The 26,361-nt window shown below is 36.9% G+C and overlaps 2 protein-coding genes across 2 annotated transcripts; one reads left to right on the forward strand and one right to left on the reverse strand.

The window, feature by feature from the left end:
• The first annotated feature begins 15,328 nt into the window (after nucleotides 1-15,328).
• On the forward strand, nucleotides 15,329-16,265 carry LOC119781444. The gene is made up of 2 exons (XM_038281919.1): nucleotides 15,329-15,993; nucleotides 16,028-16,265. Exons 1-2 carry the CDS (start codon nucleotides 15,350-15,352, stop codon nucleotides 16,101-16,103), a joined length of 720 nt encoding a protein of 239 aa, XP_038137847.1. The 5' UTR covers nucleotides 15,329-15,349; the 3' UTR covers nucleotides 16,104-16,265.
• Nucleotides 16,266-17,347: 1,082 nt separating this feature from the next.
• LOC119781440 lies at nucleotides 17,348-20,616 on the reverse strand. The gene is made up of 3 exons (XM_038281915.1): nucleotides 20,291-20,616; nucleotides 18,856-19,534; nucleotides 17,348-17,439 (listed from the first exon to the last, which is right to left on the reverse strand). Exons 2-3 carry the CDS (start codon nucleotides 19,439-19,441, stop codon nucleotides 17,348-17,350), a joined length of 678 nt encoding a protein of 225 aa, XP_038137843.1. The 5' UTR covers nucleotides 19,442-19,534; nucleotides 20,291-20,616.
• Between the last annotated feature and the right edge of the window lie 5,745 nt (nucleotides 20,617-26,361).

A 26,361-nucleotide genomic window follows, 5' to 3' on the forward strand; every position in this document is an offset into this window, starting at 1 on the left:
GATATTAAAACCACAAAATTACACAGTGTTCTTGCAGCACAGAACATAAAAATATGCACTAGGGGAGAAAGGGGGGGGGGGGGGGGGGGGGCGCATTGCCTTTGGAGCTATGGGTAAGGGAATCAATTGTCACCTTGTTCACATTGTAAGGATTAAATGCCACAGCTGAAGTCCACAGACCAAAAGACTTTTTTGGTAATTTCATGATAATCACAAGCTTGTGAAGCATTCTTTTTATTAAATTATAACCCTGAGGCACAATCAGGTCATCCGGATGTTTTTAAGACCAAATTATAGACAAACACAAGCAACATCTCAGCCAGTGGGAGTCTTTGCTGTCCTCAATCGACGAATATCCAGAGGCCAATCCATGAGCAACTTCTCTAGTTTCCTTATAATAAATGTGATTCTGTTTACAGTTTCTTCAAGAACATATTCATTCTTCTCTTTTGTCAGGAACATCGCTGTTTTATTTGTATGGTTATATATATAAAAGAAGACAGTGATTATGAAGTGGAAGGAAAGAATGGCAAGATTTCATTTTCTCCATATTCTTTTGATCAAAAGTTCTTTTAAATGCAGTGCCACCAAATAACTTCAGATGACAACTAGTTGTCATTCAAGCTGTGAAGACCTCAGACTGCTGCTTCAGATCATTTGTGAACAACCGGCATCCTTAGAACCAAGGGATGCAGAAAATCTGAATATTGCAGCGGTGCAAACAAATATGGTCATAAAAAGCCACTGTTTATAAAAGAGCGTCACACAGCGGAGCTTAAAAACATATGAAAGTCCGCTCGCTGCTCAGGCAGGACAAAACCGCCATGTCTGACAAAATATCATCATCTTACGTCATTCCAAACACATAACCCCTCTGTGAAATAAGATGGAGGGGCTTAATTCTGCTGTGAAAATGCTTTTTGGTCCAGCAGGGAAATAGACTGGTACAGGGTAAGGATTTTGTACTTGTATGATGCTCTTCAGAAACTCCACCCCATCATAATTTTTCCTTAAAATCAAGAATATATACATATATTAATTTATGTAATTGTTTTCAAATATTGTCATGGTCTGTTGTCCATATCACACATTAAAAGGCTGAGTGAAATGCAGAAGTTAGATCACAAGTTCTCCCAAGGATTTATTACAATTAAAACTTTTATACTTGTCGTTTTTTGGGGCAGCAATATATTTTCAGGATTTATATTCTACAATGGGTGAGTATAATGAGTGCTGAGAAGTTTACTGCTTATAATTGTGCATTTAATCTTCTATCTTTGCATTAATATTTGCTACACAGTAATTAATCCAATGTTTTTATTCCATAATGCACACATATATACAACGCTTGATCTGAATAGCTCAAACTGTAGCTCTAACTTCTGTTCCTAGCTCCTATTCTTAACCTTTAACAGGGTCAGCAAGAACACTAACCAGGGCACGAAAGAATCTCTGGATTTCTTTGCCTTTACCGAATTATGGACGTCATCACACCATGGACACACAAATGAATGACGCCGGTCAAATTGGAACCAGGGCCTTCTGAAAAAAAATAGAAATATACAAACATAAAAAGCAATATACAAATGCAGAGTACAGGTTCATTAATCGTCAAATCCAAATCATATGAAGGTGAGGACGATTGCATGTGTCACAACGTATGTCATCTCAAGTTTTCAACCAGCTGATGCACTCATTGACTCGACAGCAATCCCTCACATCAAGCATGCTTGTAGCGAGAGTGGAGAGGAAAAACCTCCAGCAGAACCAGGCTCAGTGTGAGCGGCCATCTGCTGACTGGGGTTGAAGGAGACAGAAGCAGACAGAAAAAAGCAGCAGAGATACAAACGATAGAAATAGTGTATTTTTGTTCAACTCCGTGAGGTGGGCTGTCCTGTAAAGCAAAAGATTGTGGGCACCCGTATAGCTCCTAGCGGCTAGGGATGATAGAAGGACCCTATGCTAAAAGAATTGACTATAGGAAGCATACTGCTTCCTGTTCCTAGCTTCTTACTGCCAGCAGTATTCGAAGAGCACTTATTATTGCAACCATGGACTTACTTCTGCTATGGCTTAAGTGTTTTTGTTGATTTGAAGTATTCAACTTGGTGCTGTATCTAGCAAAATAGAATAGCATCTTGTCCCTGTGACACAGCAACAAAAAAATTGGTTAATATCTAGTCTTGTATGCTTTCAGGTCTGCTTTGGTGTATGGGGAAACACCATTTATAGCATGAGTCAATTCTAGGATAAAGGCTTCGAAATGCTAGCTTGCTAGCTTAACATATATCAATATACTCCAAACGAAGATAAAAATCCAATAGAAAGATTAGAAAAATGCACTGATAGATGCACCCATCAGATCTGATTGATCTTGACATTTCTTAAAGAATAACAGGTAATACAAAAAAATTAGAAACTGGCCAAAGGGGAGTCATGCTAATAGAATCCTGTCCTATTGACCTTCCAGCTCACAATTATGTCTGAGTTGTTGTTAGTCTGTTATATTAGATCTCATAATAAACTGATATAAAAAGTTAAAGAAGTTAAAATATCTTTTTACACCGCTCTATAAAGGCTAACACGGTTTTCAAATTGGATGATGTTATAATAAGTAGTTTGGACAAAAGTGAGTGCGTAATGCTTTTAGGTGCTCAACTTTCCAACTACCTCAGCTCCTTCGATTCACAGTGAAAGGTATGGGTGTAATAAAATACCAACAGGTTCACAGCAAATGCTCTTAGAAATTGTTGCAGATTGTGGTGGAATATAGAAAACCTGTATTGGAATAAGACATTTACTTTTGTATCAAAGTTTATATTAATGAGCCACAATATGTTATTTTAGTTTTACAGTAGTAGCCATTCAAAATTTCCCCACTTTCCTTGAAGGGCCCTTGGCTGGTCCCCTATGTTTCTTTTTCAAAGTCGTAGGAAGTCATATTTAAATGTCAAATCATTCTGGCTTAAACATGTATATAAATGTACTCTTTATCCAACGATATTGTCCCAAAAGTTAGGAAAATTTCTATTTAAAAAAAAAAAGCCCAGTCTTAAAATCTGTGTTGTTGTTTTTTTTGTTATCTTATGCAGGCCAGTCAGTTATACGTCAACTTGTGCACCTAAATTCGGCCAATCATATATCAACGGTCATCTGTCAATCAATTTTTTTTAGTCATAGCATCTTCATTAATATGTCACAGCTAATATACGCAACGGTTAAAATAAGAAATAATAATCCTTTCCTTTCCCATTGAGTTCCATCCCAGTGTTCATGGTGATGGACGTCTGTGTCTTCAGCAGGCGTAGAGCTAACAGAACTGGCAGCGTTGCGAGGCAAGGGCTCAAATATGTACGGCTGTAAGCCTTCTACACCAAACCAAGCTTCTGCCGCCCTGGCGTCCTCTTCCACAACATCTTCATCCCCACTTTCCCCTTCTAGATAAGAAAATGTATGACAGCGGAGACTCATCCATGACCTCCGACACAAAACTCTCCTCATCTTGCATGTTTCCTCTGTCCATAGCGTTCCTTCACAGTGTCGTTTCTAAGTCACCATTTAAGTCCTATTGGTCCCAATGTAATTTACCATTGGGAACCTACTAGCACTAAGTTGCTATCTGGTTAGCAAGATGCTTCCGACAATCCGTTCACAATCAAACTTGCTTGCGAATCTTCCGCCAAAACAATCCCGCTGCCTTGATAAACGACCAATCACATTCCCTTTATTCACTCTTGTAAAGTCGTGCACCACTGCGGAGAATTCGTAAATACAACAGTTGGAACAGCCGCTTCCCTACCACTTTAAACATCAATCCTTGTACTAAAATATTCTGTGTGTCATGATTTGTGGACATTAAGATCTAAAGAGAAGCGTCATCTGCTGGTCTGCTTTAATTCAGTGAAAGGGTGGAGTCGGAGTAAAGAAATATGCACACCCAGGAGAAGGAGGGGGTCACTCCAGTGGCTGGAAGTTGGAGGGGATTTTGGCTGCCATTCAGCTGGCGTTTGACTGGGAAGGGCCATTATGAAATGCTGCTACTGTAGCTTAAGTTTTTCCTGAGGGTCTTTGATAGTAGCAGTTCCTTCTTAAAACTTCATCAAACGTCTCATGTCCGCAGTAAAAGTTACTCAGGACTGAAGAGCTAGAGAAATAGTCTGGGAGGAAAAAAAGAGTAATGCAGCTGAGGCACGTGATTGACAACGATATAAATCAGCTCTTATCAAATTCCTCAGAGGTTACTGCAGGGCGCCAAGAACTGTAATAAAGTGTGTGTGTTTTTTTACTTTACAGTTCCTAAAAGGCAAAGCAGTATTTCACACATAAAACAACTGACTTCCACTCTGCTCTTTAGAACCAGAGTGTTTTCTTTTAAAGATTTATGGCTTCTAATGTGGATTTCTAGATGTTTCTGGAATGAAAGCTTTCTTTGTTCACTAAGTTTTGGATCCAGTCTATAATCTCTAACGACAACACATCCGTCTACTAGTACTGGTTGAAAGTGTGAACAGCAATTCTCCTTCGTTTGTATTGCGTGAGAACGTCTTGGCTCAATGTTTTTGCTGGTACTGTATTTAGAAGAATTTTTTTAACCATGTTTTCTTGTTGTGAGCTTTGTTGTTCTCACCCAAACTGGCCAAATATATAATGTTTCCAAGACATTCTCAGTAATCATGTCTTTAATGGTAAAAGAATGAAAAAAATAGTCGGCTAAAAGGAGATGCTGGTAAGAGCTTGATGAGTTGCCTAGTGACACAATGGCAGCAACATCATAACTTTGACATCTGATTCTAACAAGTCCAGGCGGGTTTTTCTAACATTTGATAAAATAAACAAAAGGCAACCTGCACTAACAACATACCAATCCATATAAACCATAAATAAAACTTTGTTATAGACTAATTCTGCCAGTCTCTGAACTCTACCTTTAACAGGTAGCATAAGGATCCTCAAGCTTTAATACAGTTGCTAGGCAACGGGTAAGCAGGGTTCTCCCAAGATTCACATTTGGAGTGTAAATATAAGTGACATAAGTGGTTCATGCATTGAGTAGATTTAGTTTTATTAATCAAAGACATGCTTTTAAATTAAAAACAAAATGCAATCCAGAAACTGAACTTTGAAAAATCTTCATAATCAGCAAATAGGTTTTTAGAGTAAAATACTTTTTCTTTTTATACTTTTTCTTATTATTATTTAATCATTTTAGTAAGATATTTATTATATTGAGTTTAACAAACTTCACTTGTTTTGATTTTACAGATAACATTCTCTTTACCGCTATGGAGTAAAAAAAATACAGTATGTAAATGGAAAGAAAAAAACAATCCAGAAATGAAACTTTAAAATTCTTCTTACCGTAATAAAAAAAAAGACGTTTTCAGGGTAACTTTAATAACTTATTATTAATTTTATTTTTTAAATACAAAATGTTATCTTGTATTTTTTGATATTTATTTTTAAAAAAGTGTTATTTATTTTATTTTTTTTACCAGTTTGATATGCTACAACTTTTACTTTTTTTATCTTCTTTTTTTTTTTAGATTGAGAGTCACGAGTTGCTTTTTTTCAAATGCTTTTTACAAATTGCATTATTTTAATTTTAAGCCCAATAAATACTATCACTCTTTACCAAATTACTGCTTTTACTAACGTTCAACAGACCAATAAAAATGCATCTTTATTCCAGAGGAAAGCATGCCCTAGAGGTGAATAAAAGATGATTTGTGAAACTCTATTTGAAAGGAAGGGAATTTTTAAATCTCGAAATGAAAAATAAAAATGTGAAAAAATAGAATCTGTAAAAAACACAAATTAAATAAATAAAAAAAACTTTAAAATGTTTAAAAAGCATTGTTAAGAAATTATAAAATCTGAGAACACGTTCTTTTTGCTTAAAAAGTTTTTTCAGTTTTATTTCTGGATAGATTGTTTTTTTTATTTCAGTTCTGTGCTTGCAACAATATTGAACAAAATTTACTCCGTTGTTGTTCATTTTACAGCCGAACAGCTGAAATGTTTACAGGAATGTCCAAAAATCGGCCAATGTTGTACAGGTTTTCAATGATTCTCAGCTTCAAAGCAGCGGATTCTAATGATTGCATTTCACCAATAGCCTGTAAATCAGCTATCAATTGAAATCAGCTGAGCTAATGTAGGGAAACCTCTAAAACCTGCAGGACATTGGACTGGATTAGATCATATCTGTCATTTTTTTATAATATATACCAGTCAGATTCCACAGATTCACAGATTCAGATTCACAAGATGTGGAAACTATCTTCACAGATGCTCTGAATCAGTCTGGCTGAACTGCAGCTTTAAAAAAAGATGATTAAGCAAAATATCTGATCGGCGGCTGAATTCCAATGCATGTGTTGCTTTTACAACAACACACAAAAAAATGTGTATAATTATCCCTCCATGCTACATTTGTGTTGGCCTGTTACATGAAATCTCATTACTGCAGTGTGGCTGGGCACTATTCCTCTTACATTACTTTTAGAAGCACTGAGGGACGGCAGCACTCTGAGAGTGAAGAGCTCTGTTTAGACCAGTAAGATGTAAGGAAATGTTTAAGTGTCATTAACAGCTTTTTGTGGGAGGAGAAAAGTATTTTATTACTCCACCAAATGATCAAAGCTGACTAACTCCGCCTACTTCCCTAAATAGATTATGGCTCAAATAAATCAAATCAGGGGCAATTAAAATAAGACTAAATAGTGAATGCCAAAATGTTTTGCGGTAAAATATATGATCCACAATACTGTGTGATTGCAAGCCTAACATAAACTGTCTGCACACACCCTATCAGACACAGGTTCTTAGGTTTCACTGGATTCTACCACATAAAGGGAGTCAGTGAAAGGGTTTCGTCTGGGCCTTTGCTATTATGACACTGAACTGTGTGAACTAGAAACACATGTTTCCTGCAGGCGGTTTTGATCTAAACTCAAGAGCTGGATTATTCACTCTACGCCGTCGATCTCTATCTACCAGTAGAAAAACGTGCTTGAAGCTGTGAAGAGAAATGTGACTGTCTCCCTATGGTCTCACTGTGTCCCTTGGCTCACTAGATCTCATCAAATGTGCTGCTCTCCTCCAGTATGATCTCATCTATACTGAATGTGTTTGTGTCACGAGGTTAGAGTACAACAAAGTAAAGAGTATGGAGATTAGGCCGTTCTGTGATCACAGAAGGAGATGTTCTCAACCTTAGCTTGAGGTAACAGCGCACTCAAAGGTTTACATACTCTCCTACTCAGCATGTATTCGCACCATTCTACAGTATAAAAAGAGTGCAGTTAAAAAAAAAAGAATTTCACTAAATTAAAAAATCTATTTTGCGTGCATATTTCTCACCAGGTTTCAAGGAACCATATGTTTTTGGCAACATCACCATGACCCAGGCATAATTTGGGTTTCTTATCTGCTATAGAAGGTCCTATATTATGCTTTTAACATCTTTGAAAGTCAACTTTAGAGACTTATATAATGAATGAATTCCTTTGTATTTTCCATGAACCATCATTGTTTGGTTTCAACCCATATGAAAGGCAAAGCTGCTTTTCATAACATTATGAAAGTAGGCTTTTCTTGGGAAGGCAATCCAAGGCCTCTTATGGCTAAAAACACATTTTCACAGCTTAGAGATTGGCTAAAAAAAAAGAACCTTTGGTATCACTCTGCAGATTAGCTGCTTAAAAAGTAACTGTCTCAACTTTGGGCAGGAAGGATGGTGCGCTACCTCATCACCACTTGCTGATCGGAAAGTGGGCATTTGTCTACTGTGCAGCCGCAGCACGGTCAAGGTAGGTGCTTCCTCAAAGGGTTGGTCTTACCCTTTCCTTTATACGACAGAGACGGCCACTGGTTTCTCCAAGGCAGGAAGGAGTTAAAAGCATAAAAAAGTTGATTTTGCATTCTATCTTCAACAGGGGGTCCGCAACCCCAAGGCGGTCAACGGAGGCATTGCATGGGAATTGAGAAGGTTTGGTTGATTAGACTTTTTTTTATTCCCCCTGCAATTTTTTCCACTAATCGAAATGTCTTTAAATCCACATTAACATGAATTCAACACGCTGTAGTAAACAGATAAATGAAGGCAGAAGATGTCTTTCAGTCATCAATGCTCACATTCAGCGACACACAGGAGCTCTTTCAAGCTGGGCACCGTTTCATTCACAACACCTGTCCCATCAACCAGGAATCAGAAATACTTTAATAATCCCAGGGCGAAATTACTTTCGTAACATTACTCCATCTGTAATAGAGTGAATATAGGACAAGTTTGATATAACACTATTTCATACAATATATATAACTAGGGGGTCCCTGCTCCATCACGCCATCAGTTTGGGAGTCCTTGGCCTGGAAAACGTTGAAGACCCCTCGTATAGATTGTTTAAATATAGAAACAACCAGCAAGGCCTACAAAAATAATTACAACTGGCTTGGAAAAGGATAAAGTAGGCTGACAGTAAGTTTCTGAACAGGTAGAGACCTTGGCCTCATTGAGAACGGAGGAAACCTGCCTGATAAGTGTCAAAAAAACACAAGGTTTAAAAATTATTCATACCATTTCTTTCCCAAAGAATGGTCAAACATCTTTAAAGGCTATCAAAAGAATGTGTTGTCTCCAAATGGGTAAGAAAACACCACTGTCCAATGAATATCCAATATTAATGTGAAAGTAATTCCAAGGCCTTTTTATGGAAGTGTTTTACCAGGTAATAACGTGAGGCCATGAAGTAAATCTCTATAATGGAGCAGCAGAGTTTGTAACTTCTAATGACCCAGGAATTGTACAGAAGGCTAAAGCTGTCTTAAGGAGACGCACATACAGGCAGAGCTGGGATTTGCTGCTGTAATCTCCACTCTAAGAGGATTTTAACGCTTGTCAGGCTACAGAGGAGAACATATCAGCAACACCTCTATTGGGTTAACTTTGTGTGCCCTCCCCTGTAAGGTTAGATCTCTATAATAACACATAGTCAAGGGTGGGAAAATATACCCTGACTTTTCTTCATTTTTTTCCTTTAAGACTTAACTCTAAGGAAAGCACAGTAGGTGTCCATTTTTGTGTCTTATAGCGGCAGCTCAACTTAGTAATAATGTCAACCAGGTCCAACTGGCATTAGCAGTGGATCATGTTAAAGGTCATGGATCGTGTAGCAGGAGGTAAATGTTGGTAGAAATAATGAAAAAAAAAATCTTGCAAGTAATTAAAATTGAAATTCTAATTATTTACTTTCTCACTGATACTGATTTCCTTTTTGCATGATTGGTTTAAAAAAACTGGCAACTATTTTGGGGCTTTTTATACCTGCTCCACTGGATGTGGTTGTGGTTCCACTTGACCTGCGAATTAGGATCTTAACTCCTGCATGTTTGACAAACAAGAAAGGACAATGGATTAAACCAGGAAATAGGATTCTTCAAGCATTTGGCAGACGTGGGTTTAAAGAGGACGAACTGAAGTTTAAGCCTCTCAATCCTTCATTGACACCTGTGAGGTTTTTTTTGTTGTTTTTTCTTTTTTCACATTTGCAGCGATCCAAAATGACCAGCCAAACAAACTTGTCTCATACTTTTGTAGCAGTTGCACAATATTTGGTAGAAACATGAAGGTTAAGAAAGAAGGTCAGGCCACCAGTCAGGGTGATTTTTGTGTTAGGGTAATTTTTTTCCTGAAAAACTTTCCACCTAGAAGGGTTGAAAATGATTGAAAATCAATGGATTTCAACACCTGACGCTCACTGCATGTAAGAGATGGAGGGCTCAAGAGTAGTTTTGGCCTCAGGACATTTTTATTCCCTGGCTTAGCTCTAAGAATGCGTTGCTTCGGTCTTGGGTTTGGTCTTGTATTGTTCTGCCTAGAAAAAAGTGGTTGAGGCCGGATAAACACCCTGTAGTTTTTTTTGCAGTATGATAACATCTAAAAAAAAATAAATAAATAAATAAATAAAGGAACAAGGAAATAAAGTCAATGCCAAGGAAAAGCTAAATGCTTACATTGCAGGTAAAAAGATATAAATCTTGTAAATTATTACTTTAATTATTAGTAATTAGTTTAATTATTAGTAGTTATTATTAGTAGTAATTATTAATTTTGATCTGGTCTGCAGTGTGGAAAAAGGCATTCATAAATATATTAGTTGGTAAAAATCTGTTTTTGTCCCTTTATTTCTATTATAAAAAGTAGTAAATTATTAGTATCATAATGATGTATTACCAAGAAGTAGTTTTAATTGAAAAACAAAGCTTTTTAATAAATTTTTAATGCCATAAATTATATATATATATATTTTTTTTTTCTAGAAGAGAAAACAAAGCTAAGAAGTTTTTTTGCAGAGTACATGTGAACGAATGATGCAGTTTTGTTAAACTGTGCCTGTATGTTCGGTCAAAGGATCATGGGCAGATAGTTCCTACCTGCAGCAGATGCTTGGTACATCAGGAGTTCCCTATGTTAACTTAGCCGACGCTAGGAAGCATACTGGTTCTTGGTCCTAGCTCCTTCATAACTTCCAGCACTATTCAGATAGCACTTATTATGGTGAATGTGGACGCAGTTCTGCCGTTGCTTGTGTTCTTACCAATTTGAGTTACTTGGATTGAACCAATGATTCTTCACACAAAGGTTAGCGGTGGTACGCTGCCAATAATCCTTCTGTTTAAAACAAGGACTAAGAATGGAAAACAAAATTGTGTTAAAAAATATATATATAGCTACTTTCATCCAACCCTTTTTTGTAAGGAAATAGACAAGACTGTTCATAAAGCCCCTGTCAGATCTTGTTTATTTAGACCAGCGTATGCCTGATGTGCGAGAAATCTGGTAAAACTGCTGGCAGATGTTGCATAAGTTATGGGTACGATTTGTATGAGTGATGAGCATGCTGAAGTACGCTGATACACGCTGGCACACGTCGACATACAGCGAGTACGTTGAGTATGCCATAGATATGCTCATACGTGGAGCATTAGTCACAGGTAAATTATTTAATTGTGACATATGTTACATACATAAGTGGTGGCCTCTAGCTTAACCTATGAGTAACTTGTGCATGACTTATATACAACTCCTCCAACGCATGTCAACATATTTGATGTGTTGCAGAAGACAGCTGAATGTGTTTCCCACCTTACAGCTACTATATAATGGCGTATTGGTATAAAAGGGGTTCACAGGAAGAAACCGTCAGTTCTGCTACAGACTTTATCCCCATCATAGGGTGAGCGTAAAGGTGAATGTGATGGATCCTCCCTGCGTTCATGGCCACCACCAATAAACTTTCCAACAGACATAACACAGAATCTGTTGCAACTGCAAACCTTCTTTCTTACATTTTCTTTTTATTTGTTCTTTTTTTGGGTTGGTGGGCGGTAAACAGCAGCTAGGTTAATACCGCAATCAAAGACATTTTTTATGCAGGACGGTTGCATCGCTGTCTCCCTCAGGAGCAGCAATGCACCTGAGGGGAGAAGCTTTAATTGATGCTTTGTAATGCCAATGAAATGATGCTTGTGCATCTTTGCACGGGCATTACACTTCCATGCGTTATGCATACGTAAGTTAGGTTGTAGATGGCCATAAGTTCTGGAATTGTTATGAATACGCCATATATATATGCCCAAAATAAATAAAAAAATACATAGAAAGTTCAGCATATGCCGGCATTTTAGGAGATTCTGGGCATACACTGGCTAAATCAGCAAGGTGTCACCGGGCCCAAGAAAAAATGGTTTATAAATTGAAGAAAAATAACTTACTCTTTCAAATTATAGTATATTTATTATTGACCTTATGAGCTGTTATCAGTAGAGGGTCCTGTAAATATAGTGACAATAAAAATACTGGGGTCATGTTGGTGCACTTAGACATACTTTAGAGTAGCAACAGGAAATGAGTTGTTTCTGTTTGCTGGGATGATTGGCAGGTTAAATTTCCTGAGGTGTTGGGTGGTTAACCTGTAGTTTGAACATGACACTTAATGCTCCACTGGCCACCCACTGGGCCCCTCACAGGCAGCATCAGTTCTGTCCCTGTTCATCATTAACAACACCTTCATTCATTCAAATATTTGGAATTGATTTTACAGCTCAGGTTCGAAATTGTCCTTGTTAATTTATCATAATTTGTCTGAAATAAGGTTCAGTTTAAAGTAAAAAAAAAAAAAGTGTCACTGATGAACTTTTATACATGGCCCTTGATACAAAGGTAGGAACTGTGGCATGAAAACAAAAATGCTGATTTACATACCGTTTTTTTTTATTTTTTTTTTTACTAAATGTCATCACAGTGATATGAAAGAGGATTATGGCCACTGGAAAAAAAGAAAAAGGTTAACTGATTTTTAAATTTTATTTCAGTATAATTCAGTCAGAATTCTGAGATTAAAGTAAGAATTCTGAGAAAAAATGTCAGAATTCGGAAGTTAAAGTAAAAATTCTGACTTTTTTCGCATATTAAACTAAAATAAAAAAATACTAAAAATACTAAAATAATATTTAAAAAATCAGTTTACTTTTTTTATTTTTTCAGTGGCCCCAGTCCTCTTCCTTACAGTGATGCAAGCTCATACATCCTTAAACTCCATCATGTTCAGTAGTCCAAGGAGTGCACGTTTTTAGAGAAAAAAAAAAAGGAGAGGTTATTGATCTTGTTGTTTTTTTACAATTAAAAATCTAAAAATTATTTGTTCTTAATATTTTGAAAATCCAATGTTCCACTTACAGCTTAAAATTTTTGGGGGCAAAAGTCTAGAGTCTAAAATTGTTGCTGATAGCATCTAAATTAACTAAATGCATTTGCAATTTAGATCAACTCTGCCCAGATCTTTTAATCCATGCAGCGGACCCACATTAAAGCAATATAATACATGAGGATAGAAATTCACTGTAACATAACAAGCTAGAGAAAACGGTACAGAATTGTTGCTAATGCTCTTACAGATTGACACACCACGCACTCTGTCCAAGTCCAAGAGCTCCAATCTCTGTGGATTCTCCATCTTTAAAAATAACTCGACTCACCTCCTGTGAGTGCCTCCTAAGTGAATTAGTGAAACTAAAACCATGTGTATCCCAAAAAGAGTCTTATATGTTAACAATTTTTTTTTTTTTACATGTGCCCTATTAATAGTTGGCCTGGATCAGGGGGGATTTACCATTAGGCAATACTAGGCAGTTGCCTAGGGCCCCAAGTTCCTGGGGGCCCCACAAAACTCTGTTTACATGTATGGTTAATACAACTATTACTTATTTGTGCACATTAATTATGTTTTTGATAAAAATCTTTTCCTTAAGATGCCATCAGAATGCTTAGAATATTATGTGTGTCTCAGCCCCCAGCCGCCTTCAGTGTCCACCATATTGGATCAGTCCATTTGCTGCACATGTTCAGAAAGGTCCAAACAGACAGCAACAAAACATTTGAAAACAAATGATGGGAAGAGCAGTGTTGCCAACTTAGCGCTTTTTTCTGGCTATGTTTATCGACTTTTCAGACCCCTCTAGCACTTTTATTTCAAAAAGTACCTAGCGCCAAATCAAGCGACTTTTTTCTGCTACTGGAGACTTTGGTAACAACATACAAATGCACCGAACTCTGCTCTCCAGAGCAAGTAGATTGGTAACCCCGCCTCCTGCTCTCCTCTATCTTGTCTGCTGTCATGATTCATGCAGATGTCATTTCATGCAAATGCAAAATGGAGAACAGATAAGCAGATCATGGCTTGTCTACAGTGAACAGGTGAAAGGTGACTTTTGATGTTACCTTTTTGGAAAGACAGGAAGGAGCAATCAGCTAAGTGAGCTTAGCGCTTTGAAAAAATCTTTCATTCCTTTTGAGACAGCATGAAAAGTCAGCTGAGTACAAAACATAAACAGGAAAAAAACAAGAAAAGGGACAAGAAGAGAGTGAAAAAATGTAGAATTAGAATATTTGATGCCTATTCTATTAAAATTTCTGTATTTGTATAATGGGTCTGTTTCGTGTTGTCTTCTCAATGCAGAGCCCCCCATGCCTGTCTTTGCCTATCGGTCTGTGACAGTGTACGTCACTTCCGCAAATGCGCAAAGCATTTAGGGTAGTTAGCGCCATTTATGTGGTGAAGAGACAGCAGCAACGAAGAAAAGAAAACTAACAGAGAGCAGACGTGTTCTAGTTGCTTCCTTTGGAAATAATGGGACACTGGTGCTGCGTCAAAGGATGCAATAGTAATTCTAAACAGAAAACAGCAGATGGGGCCGTACGGTTTTTCGTATTCCCCACTTGGAAAAAAAAATACGGACCGCAGAAAGAGGACTTAACAAAGAGGCGTCGGGCTGCATGGGTCGCTGCTGTAAGAAGGAAAGACATCACGTTCCATAAAATATCCCCTCATGCTCGTGTTTGCTCTCGGCATTTTCACAAAGGTAAGTCCTTATAAATATACACTAATAGAAATCAACACGCTGAAATGGTTTGCTTATAAAGTTGCAGGAGTTCATGTAAACCTACTGAAACATGCTGTGGAAGAGAAGCGAAAAGTGATGTGTTTTTTTTATTTCTTTTTTAGACCGCTAAAATTTAATAAATAATGCATTCTCTGTATATAATCATTTACACAATCTGCAATACAAATATTTATTTTTAATGAATAAATATATATAGAAACACTGTACATGTAAAAACACTGTATATATAAAAACACTGTACATACCCACTCGTCAGCCAACTCACTGTATTTACTCATCCTGTGCAATCTACTTAAGTTTATTTATTATAATCCTTTGTTCGTCCTGTAAGCTTTTCAGTTTATTTATTTACCTCTGGCCTTACTAGTCCGATGTACTTGTGCTGTTTCGGTATAGCAAATTTCCCCACTGTGGGAAACATAAGCAGATCTTATTTTATAACACATCTAATCTAATGGGCTCTGTTATTAAGGTGCTTTATATAGTGTTTTGAATAGATGTGTAAAACACTCAACCTTTCATCTACTTTACAGGTCAACCCGCATATGAGATGATGGAGACTGACCCAGACTGGGCTCCATCCCTGCATCTGGGCCACACTGACATCAGACCAACAGACACAGACCGCTCTTTAAGACGTGGTTATCGGGAACAGCTGAAAAAGAATGCCCTGCAAGCAACTGAAACGGGGCTCCATCAGACTGATGAAATCCTTGAGCAACAGGATGAAGTAACAGATGAGGCGACAGAGAACCCTAACCAGCAACATACTGACACGCAGAAGGCTGCTGAAAACGTTAGCCGGCCACACACCAAGGATGACACAGAAGGTGGTCGTCAGGAAGGACAGACAGAATGTAACGTGTGTGTGCTCAGGTGTGCAGAGATGAACCGTCTTTTGGAAGAAAACAGAGAGCTGCGGCGTGAACTTGATGAGCTGCGGATCTCTGATGGCTTCTGTGGAGACAGTGATGAAAAAGTCAAGTACTATACGGGTCTACCAAACTTGGCAACCTTTATGGCTTTGTTTAATTTTCTGCTGCCTCTCATGTCTGCTCAAAACAAAATTCTCAGTCCATTTCAAATGCTTCTGCTAACCTTCATGCGTCTGAGATTGGATCTGCCCTCAAAACACCTTGCTTATCTCTTCCGTGTTTCACCAAAGACAGTGTACAGAACATTCAATGAAATGCTGTCATTTTTATATGCAAATCTGAAGCGTGCTATTATGTGGCCAGATAGAGACACCTTGCACAAAATTATGCCTCATCAGTTTGTGGAGGCCTTTGGACATAGAGTCACAGTGATTATTGACTGTTTTGAAATTTTCACAGAGAAACCTGCTAATTTGAAGGCACGTGCCCAGATGTTTTCCTCCTACAAGCACAATCATACCATGAAGTATTTAATAGGCATAACACCCAATGGAGCTATATGTTTCTTATCAAAAGGGTGGGGTGGGCGTACAAGTGACAAACATATCACCTTGAACAGTGGCTTTCTTAACATGTTGTTGCCTGGGGATATTGTGTTAGCTGACAGAGGTTTTGATATACAGGAAAATGTTGGCATGCTGTGTGCGGAGGTCAAGCTTCCAGCCTTCACAAAGGGGCGCTGTCAGCTGGATGCTAAGGATGTAGAAGAAACAAGGAAGATTGCACATCTAAGAATTCATGTCGAAAGGGTGATTGGAAATGTTTGTCAGAAATACAAAATATTAACTGGAACCATACCCATAAACATGCTATTAACATGTGAAGGCGAAGAAGTCACTTTTTTGGACAAGATTGTCACCGTCTGTTGTGCCCTTACAAATCATTGCCCTACTGTAGTGTAAAAATGAAAGCCAGATCATGTGCTGTTTCAACTTTATTCTTCTTTTCACACCAATAGAATTTAGCTTTTTTTAAAGTTAACTTTTTTTTTTACTTTTGAGAAATAACAGCAAAAAAAAATGTGGGTTTCACCACCACTTCAAATATTAACAATGCTTCTGAAGTTGTAAAAATGTGTGTACAATAAAGAGTGGAGTTTGAAATTTGAAACAAGCGTTTTTATTTTCTTCTCAATGAAGCAGAGAATTTATGAAAATGGAACACAAAATCTCAAATACATAGATAATGTCAGTGAAAACAGGCCTGGGTAAAGTGAACAGCAAATACAGTGTGCAACTTATCAATGTGCAAAAATTATGACCAGTGTTTTCGTTCGGCCTGATGAGCAGCACAAAATACTTTAATAACTGCAGCTATCTGTGCAACTGATAGCTGCATCAGCCTTGTCCCTGACTTATGACGATCTTAGACTTTTTTCCTTTTTTCTACTGTTTGTTGTTTTATCTGTGGTTTGACATGTTTTCACCTGAGTTCCTCCTGGTGCAGCAATCTCTTGAAGAACCTCCTGTCTTCTAACCAGAGTGAAATAGTTACTCACAAGTTCTGGAAGGCACACACAGTTAAAAAATTGATGCGCCTTTTTAAGGAGAGCACTCCAAAGCTGTGCGTCTGGCAAAATACGCACCACAGCACATTCCTTTTGTGTCCACAAAACAAAATCACAGTACTTTGAGTGTGTAACAAATATTTGGGTCTGAACTTGTGTGTAATATGGATGGTGCTTTTTAAGCTGCAGCTTTTCATCCAGTTTTTCCAAACAAAAGCACTTGTCGCCACTGTTGCATGCCTCCTCGATGGTGCTGTTTCGGTATTTGTATGGACATTTTATTTCAATGCAACCGCTTCCACAGCAGGTGCACTGCACTATTCCATCAGGTGATGCTCCAACCTCTGGAAAATGAGGATTAACAATGAAGCCACACCGTCTCAGTTCAAAATCAGTGTGGTGTTTTTCTCTCTGCAGTCTGTACTGTCTTCTTCCGTTCTCCTCATTTTGAAGTCCCCATGTTGTGGCAGCGCAGCGGCCTGCTCTGTTGCTGTTGTTCAGATGGCAAACTGCTTTTATGGTTGTGAGTGCAGGCTTTTCCAAATCAGAAACATACACAGAATGCATGTTTGATGCTGTTATCCGCCCTACACGGAAGCAGTGGCGGCCGGCCCATAGGGGGCGCTGGGGCACCGCCCTCCCTGATAAGAAGAGAGAAACGTAAATATATTTTTAGAAATTAACTCATAAATGTCAGTTTTACTCTCTAGACTGTGTACCTATAAGCAAAACAAATTATATAAACTACATTTCCCTATCTACTGTCATTAATTTGTGGATTTCCACAGACAGACTCCTACCGTCTCTGTTCTGGGGGCGCTGATCAGACTGACCCATATTTGCAGAGAATCTGTCAATCATGTACTATTGCTAGGTGAATCTAATGGCCAATCAGCGTCTCGGAACTTTATGGTATTGGGGCGCTGAAAATACTGCACTTTTACAGGCTTCTGAACCCAAGCGCAGGTGCAGACAGTTAGAGGGAAGATGGCGAACGTAACGAACGAGATGCAGCTTCCACCAAATTCGGTGAGATCCTTATTTATCTACCCGTTTGCCAGAAGAACATCCCTGTTGTAGGATATGAACATTTCATGTCATGGTTATTGTGACTGTGACGAATCCACCTCGTCGCTTAAAACAACCTCTCTAACTTTGCGCACCACACACACATTCTTGTTATACTGTGTTTGTGAGGACCAATACACTCGCGCTGAGACCAGTAGCTCCATGAACTTAAAACACACAAGCTGTCCTGGTTACCTGCTGGAGTATTGAGGGTGCACACTTAATATTTCAGTGGGGTTAGCCGTGTGTGTGTGTGTGTGCGTGTGGGTGTGTGGGGGGTGTGGGTGTGTACGTGTTTATGCTACGGGGACTTGTCATCTTCAGTCTGGCTGCGTCTTTGCTGGGTTCAAACCCAGTTTGGTGTAATTGAATAAGTCAATGAATCTGTGTAAAAGAATTAAGTTGTAAAAATTATTTGTTTTTGTACATCAATTGTTCGTGGAGGTAATATATGGACAAAACTGATTAATGAGAAGAAATCAGAAATAAGAGAGCCTGAGGGTAGGGGCTTAAACTATTTAATGAGGGCTGTGGGAAGAAAAGCGGCAATTTTTGTTTTCTGTTTCTTTGTTACATTGCTGGTAACTGGAGGGAGGCTGAGGCCCAGAGTATCTTGTACATGTTTAGTTTCTTTTGCACCCTGTTTTGAGTTTTTGAGCTCAATAAATCACCAACACCGGTAACCCGACTGAGACTGGATTCTTGGAGGCCAAAGAACCCCGTCACAGTGACCCAAATCATCACTGTTACTGTTATTATATAGTAAATTAAATCATTACTGTTAAATTGTATGTATTGTCCAATTGTTTATTTGAATTCTTATTCCGGATTAGTTGGAGACATACACTAGGCTATATCAGCCCCACCAAAAATATTTTTCACCAGCCGCCACTGCACGGAAGTGATGCCAAGCTGAAGAATTTTGCTGCTTTCTTGTGTTCTTTTCAATGTAGTGTGCTTGCTCTGGTGTAACTGCAGCCTTGTCTGCTAAGGTTTTGCAATGTAGAAGCAAAGCAGACAGTTCAGTATTTTGAAATTTCTCATCCCGTAGTTGGCAGAGTGACTTTGGTGCAAAGAATGGTTGCACAGGATCAACAAATGCTTCATAATAGTCAGGATAAGTACAAAGAACTGCAGCTTTCGGCGTTATCGTGTGTATTCCAGCCAGGTAGGAGGTCCACTGATCCTCTGTGGCAATGCCATGTGGGCAGGTGCTTGAGGATGCCCTTGGACTTGGCATGCTTGTTCCTTCACCATCCAGGATTTTATTCAAGGACTTTCGTTTGGAGTTCGGAGTGGTGAAGTCTATTCTGTGCCCAGCTTCTGCTCCCACCTTAGAAACGTTGCTGGGTATCATCCAGTAAGCAGGTTGGCCAGTCACTGTAACTGTCTCTCTGCATCTGATGACAGCCTCCAGCTTGAACAGCATAGCTGCAACATGTGTGCATGTCTCTGCGATTCCAGCCATACATGTACAGTGACCTGATAGTATGGCCCCTGTTGGTTCAATGATGGCCCAGGGTTTCAGTGGGGTATCATTAAGACGTTGGGAATGAAGGACCTGTAAGATGAGATTTAAAAAAAAAAAAAAATTAGTAATCTGAAAAAATTGGTAGGCTTGAGACATTTACTGTACTGTAATAATTTGTTAATATGATTCATTGTTTCAGCCCTACATTAAATACATGAAATTAGCTACACAGAGTAACCACAGCCCAGATGTACAACTTCTAATATTAATATTTTAAATGCTCAGTGTCAGTTCCTCTTATAGTTCCAGTGCACATGTAATTATAATGCATTTATTTTCCGTCCCTTGAATATATTTTTTTGTCATGATCCAGAGAGAGCATATTAGAAAAAAAAAAAAAAAGAGTGGGTTTTAACTCTGTTTACCTCTGCACAATTCTATATCTTAAGAAGAAAACACAGGATAAATCCACATATTACAGACATATTTAGACTATATTTGGTTAAACAGACACTGTCTTAGTCACAGGTACATTTAAATGATATCTTTTTCAAAGTGGAAAAAGTCCTAATTCCACATTCATCAGAGCCAGTGATGCTTTAAGTCTTGATGAACAGCATCTAGTGCATGTAGTGCTTAAAACATTTGTATTAATGTTGCAAGACATGCTGCTGTTCTTTTTAAACAAAATGAGCCCTGAAGCTCACATTAAGCATAAAAAAAGAGCATGCATATTTTGCAAAGGACAAATGAAACTGAGGAATAGTGTCCCTACCAAAGTTGAAATCAAACCTACACCCTTGGATTCACAGTTCATGCAACTTAACTCATTTACAGCTGTCTTACCTTGGTTGTGACAATCGTGTTTGTACATTCATCTGGTTGAAATGACAAGAGATCCTGCACCCAGCCATTTGAAAAGTGCCCATGGGCTTCAAGGGATTTGTAGTTCCGAAATTCTGAAAAAGTGTAAGCGCTTATCCCATACACAAGGTAGTTGGTAATATCCAGAGAGGTAGTTGGAGGTAGGAGTTCTGCGTCAGACTGCCAACTATTAGCTCTCACTTGGTATGGATCAATGTTGTTTATGGAGGCTAACTTGGCATAATATCGTTCCCTAGCAGCTTTTGAAAGTTTGTCTGGGTAGGGTATCCGTTCAGTTTTCTTGTTCTTTTCCATTTCAATGATAATGCAGCGCTCTCCTCTCGTCTTCTGTTGTTTTGTTTTTCTTCCGCTCACCACAAAAATGGCGCTAGGGGGCGTGTCTGTCACGTGACTGACAAAGACCGATAGTCCCAAATTTCCTCCTCTGGCCTGGATGCACTCAGAGGAACAATGTGTTCAAACTGTCTGCCACCAGTCAGTTTCTGTTCAGTAAAGACACCGCAGACATGTCAGCAAAACAGTTCTGGATGTAAGTTTACGGTTGAAATTTTTTTTCTGCTTCTTTGCAACCCATCTAGATTCCTCTAAATCTGCTCGGCATACCTATCCCTGCTAAAAAAAAAAAAAAAAAGCTGTTCAACCTTTCATTTTGATATTTACTTTTTATAAATTATTTCCAAATTAAATCTGTCTGTCTGCCTGTCCGTCCATCCATCCATCCATAATCAGAAGGGTAAATGGGTCTGTTGAGGCCAAACTAGGCTTCAGCATGATTCATTGAGACATTTAAATAAAAAAGACAAGCCTAAGACCCCTCAGCCTGGCCTAATATGGTTATAGTTCTTTCATGTTGGAGGCCGTTGCTTTTAAAGACAATCCTCAAATCCTGCTCACTCCTAATACCCAGATAATATCTGGATTTGTGGCTATGCTGTATGGAATGAACAGGATGGATGTTGGCACTAAGACTCTTGTTGTTACGGTGGTAGACTTACAGAAATTCCAGCAGAGTGAGTGAAAACTAAGTACGTTTTTCTCCTTCTGAGGTCTTATTCTGATTCAAGGTGCAAACATCCATTTAAAGGTAGTGCTGAATAGTCTGTAGTTCCCCTGACTAAATGTTTCTGACTTGTTCGCAACACTGAAACTGCCCTTAAAATCCCTGGAGGCTGAAATGCTGCACTTCAATTTTCATTTTTCACAGTGATATGTCACTGCTTTGCTTTATTTAAGGAAATTACATATGAGCAACAAAAAAACGACATGTTGAAAAAACTGGAAAAGGGTTTTGATATAGTTATAATAACAAGATTTGAATGAATAAAAAACTTATTACTGAAGCCTCAACCAAAAGCATAAAGTCATTGTTAAAAACTATTAGAGCACACTTTTTTGCTGCTTTTGTTGTATTCTGAAGATAATGTAAATTTTGATCAAGACTCTGCAGAAAAACAATACATTGGATTAACTGTTTTGGAGAAGCCCATGAAGAGCAATAACAACATCTAACAGGAAGCCTAAGCAGAAAGGAAACTTTTGAAGCTCATTGCAGAAAAAGAAATACTCAGAATATATTTCTTTAATTGCAGGAAATCTTGGATAACTGTGGTGCAAACATGCATCTGAATTTGAGTAAAGGTGGAATAAAAAAGAATTAAAAGAAACAGGTACAGGAAAACAATAGAGAATAAACTGGTATAGAAAGAGGGAAAGCGGATGGATGCAGACAACATGACGATCTTTAAAAAAGGTAAATAAATCGAGTTGCTTCTGACTGCTTGGGAGGCAAGTAGAAGACAAAATAACCAAGTAAGACATTTCAGTGGAAAGCTGGGTAGCAAACTGATCGGATTTATTTTATTATTTTAGTATTTATGCATTTAAGGGAATTAGATTGCTGCTAGCATTATTAATCAACACAAGGTATGGAGTGCCAGATGTAAACAATTAATTATTTCTTTTTAATAAAAAAGAAATAAATAAATAAATTTTTTTAAATATAAATAATATATATAATATTTATATATATATAAACTATATATATATATATATATTATTTATATTTAAAAAATTTTATTTATTTATTTCTTTTTTATTAAAAAGAAATAAATAATTGTTTACATCTGGCACTCCATACCTTGTGTTGATTAATAATGCTAGCATATATATATATATATATATATATATATATATATATATATATATATATATATATATATATATATATATATATATATATTTATATATATATATATATATATTATTTATATTTAAAAAATTTTATTTATTTATTTATTTTTTATTAAAAAGAAATAAATAATTGTTTACATCTGGCACTCCATACCTTGTGTTGATTAATAATGCTAGCATATATATATATATATATATATATATATATATATATATATATATATATATATATATATATATATACATACATATACATATATATGTATATATAAATTATTTAAGTCTTAAATTGAAATATATATCCTTAATCATGATGTCAAATCTATATCTGAAATCCAAAAAATTACATTTCAATTGAAAATATGTATCTTTAATCATAAACCTATTCTATAAATCTATATATATATATATATATATATATATATATATATATATATATATAACAATTGAAACTATAGAAACTATAAATGTAATTAAATATATAAATTGTATTTTTTTTTCCCCCCACTGAGACAGAAAAAAATGCAGCAGAAATATAGTCGAATATATAATGTCTCTCAAAGACTCCTCCTTTACAGTACGCTGGGACTCTGAATCCCGGAGCACTGATTTATGTAGCATCTCAAATTCCCCTGAAAACTTATTTTACATGCTGCAAATACTATTTTCTGTGACATTTCCACCCTTCTCTTTAAATGTGTTATGATATTATTTTATCGCTCTTGAAGCAAGGGTTTCAAATCCTTGTTTTAAAATCTGCAGAAATTTTTGGGAAATATAAAATCATAAAGATTATTTTTTTTGGCTCTGTGTCAAGTCTTGTATGTCATTCCTGCTCTAACCCAAGACAGCAGGAGATGTTTGAGCCTCCAGCCTTGGTGCAGAGAGGTCTTCTCAACAGGATCTGTGCTCCCACAAGTCTGACGTAATGTTATTTTAGTCGCTGTTAGAGCAGAACTTTGACCTGGGAACTAGAAATAGTATTTTATTAGCTCTCACTGCTTCGGCGGCCCAGTTTTGGTCATAAACTCCATGTTTTTCTTTCCTTCTTAATCATCAACTTTATCTTTCTCAGAAAAAGAAAACACTGGCCTCAAGAGCTGATGTAACACTTGATGGATGACACTTATTACATTTCACTTCACAAAAACAAGTTATATTGCTGCAAGTTTGTTTTACAGATCATTTTTAAGGCATTTAAGGTAAATTTTAAGATAAATATACAACCATATACACACTGTATAAAAAAATAATAAATACATTTTATTTCTCAAACTCTCATTTAAATTTTAACTGAACTTTTTCTGTCTCAGGTTGCTTTAATAATTCTTTTTTTCAATTTTCAAAAATATTTTTTCTTACGATATGTAAAAATGTAAAGAACTCCTATATATGAAAGAAGTTACAAAAACAAAAAGGTTCAAAACAAATGTGTAAGTTGCAATGATTATGATAATAAACTAATCTGCTTAGGTGTTCCCTTACGTGTTTTATATATGGTTGCCAAACTTTGTTCTAAAACAAGAGAAGAAAAAGAGGCAATTTTTATTCACTACGTCTTTCCACATTTTGACAACAGCAAAACATTTTCTTGCTTCGTTTTAAAAAAGAGTATATTTACCCTCATTCATATAAGCACGTTCCTCTAGAGCTAAGGCAATAGATATTTAGACAGCCAGGTCTTCAGATGTAATTTAACCATAAATTTACATGATCTTGCGATAATTCATTTTGCTTCCAAAAAGCAATAAACTGTTGCTGTTTTTGCGGGTAATCTCTGTTGGCCAACATCCTGAAGGAAAAATCCCTGAAATACATAATTTTTAAAAAGCAGGTTTCATAAATCAGATTTTTTTAGGCCGAGTCTATTTTTGTCTTTTTGCCGTTAGTGCGCTTTTAGCATCGATATCCATGGCTTTTAGTAAGTGACACCCCTGATCTCTGGATTGTCAGGAGGAATGGGCCACAATCACAGCAAACTCTTGTTGGGAGACTTTGGATGAATATCCAAAGAAACACAGATTTATCAGCACATCTGAATTTAAAGTAAGCCTATCAAATAGGTAGAGTTCCACTTAAAAGAGGGTCGATATAATCAGATTTAAAGTCAGTGAGATACAAGGGTTATGTGTTTTTTTTTTTTTATGTAACCAGCATGTTTAGATGTTTTTGCAAGAAAAACAGGAGTATTTGAAGAGGAGCATGGTCCCATCTCGTCTGAATATAATTGCAGGAATTTTTGCAGGCATGTACACGAAGGTATGTGTGTTTCGTCTGAAATGCTCATCAGATAAGCTTTATAAGCATTTTGTGTATTTCTCCTTAACCCCTACTGATTTGCCTATAAAGATATACTTAACGTGTGTTTTTGACAATAATGGCAAAAAAATGGTAACGCCAATATCAGGGTCACATTTCAGCATCTATGGCTGACTAAATGGACAGAACCTAAAAGGAGGGTTGTTGCTAATAAAAGATGACCCCTCCCTAGAAATCCAGTATTTTTATTAGATAATCTTTTAGTGTCACTCCATTCCCCTAATCGTCATATTGTGTTGTCCTGTTTAAGTTTTGCAGATACTAATCCTTGTTAACTACTCTGTCTTCTTAAAGGTTTTTTTTTTTTATCCATTTGACCAACAGAGGTAACAAAAGAAGAAGAGCTGTAGTGAAGTATTTATCAAGCATCTACTCACCTCTAAACGAGGTACTGCCTGGTGATGTAGACGAATGGTTATCAACTACCAGATGTAGGACCATGTGTAGACAACATTTCTGAATTTTAACCCTCTACGTACTAACCTTTGCTTCATCTACATACTTTACTATTTTAATCAGGTTGTTAGGCTTAAAATGATCAACAATTTGTTGTAGCAGTTGTAACATTTAAAAAAATATTTATTTTCTATGTAAATATTGTACAGTAAAAACATAGTAAGCTGTTGAGTTTTAATTAATTTAAATGTAATATTGTCGCACAACTTTGATAAGTTTTCTTCCTGTAATACATTGTGGGTAAAATATAATTGCTAGGTCCTATAGCGTTGAAAAATAAATAAAATGGCAGCTGTTCCCAGGAACAGCTCTCAAAACTTCCACAAAATATGCCGTTCACAGTCTTATGTTTACATATTTGCACCATACATATTTGATGCTCTGAACTTCCATATCAGTGTGGTTTTGCACCATTTTTTTCTCCCACACTGTTTACGTTAGATTCCTGCTGCACTTTGTGGAATGGAAATGTTCTGAAAGCTTTAAAATAATTACACTTTGTTCTGTATACACTCTGTGTATACAAAATGACAATAGAAGTTGTCTAAGTCTTAAAGAAAAAGTCTGGTCATATTCAGAATACAAACTTCTGAAAGTACTTTAAATATGAGATTGTTAGGTTTATTCAATGATGATTATAAAATTAATGTATGTACATATAAACAGTGAAGCAAGGAGATGCTTCACTCTGTCTTATGATTTAGTCAAGAGACCACTCTGCCTTGTGATTCAGTCAGTAGAGGTCTTATGACCTGATCAATTGTCCTTTCAGAACAATACTCTGTTTTGTAACCATGTGTTATGTTCTGTTAATGAATAAGGCACTGCAAGGAGGGGGGTTGGAAAGAGAGTTGGAGTGTTGGGTTTGGCTCTTTCCCCTTCTGCAGAAGCTGTTTGACAATCCCTTTCTGTGTGAACTCAGTCCTTCTTTTACGAACCTACATTTTTTAACCTAACAGAGATTATTAAATTTTGTTCAATAAACGATAAGTGTTTTAATTAAGAGTAATTTTCATTTGAATGTGCTTTACCCGAGACATCCATGTTTGTCAAACAACACTATTGTA

This window comes from Cyprinodon tularosa, unplaced genomic scaffold (assembly GCF_016077235.1).
Source record: "Cyprinodon tularosa strain WSP-4 unplaced genomic scaffold, ASM1607723v1 ctg177, whole genome shotgun sequence".
Lineage (NCBI taxonomy): Eukaryota > Metazoa > Chordata > Actinopteri > Cyprinodontiformes > Cyprinodontidae > Cyprinodon > Cyprinodon tularosa.

What these genes read in the sequence shown, in the direction of transcription:
- LOC119781444 (XM_038281919.1), top strand. Translation starts at nt 15,350, where the DNA reads ATGAACCGTCTTTTGGAAGAAAACAGAGAGCTGCGGCGTGAACTTGAT. An exon ending in TTGTTGCCTGGGGATATTGT is followed by an intron (nt 15,994 to 16,027) that starts GTTAGCTGACAG and finishes ATACAGGAAAAT; the next exon opens with GTTGGCATGCTGTGTGCGGA.
- LOC119781440 (XM_038281915.1), bottom strand. Translation starts at nt 19,441, where the DNA reads ATGGCTGGAATCGCAGAGACATGCACACATGTTGCAGCTATGCTGTTC. An exon ending in CTTCCGTGCAGTGGCGGCTG is followed by an intron (nt 17,440 to 18,855) that starts GTGAAAAATATT and finishes GATTTGGAAAAG; the next exon opens with CCTGCACTCACAACCATAAA.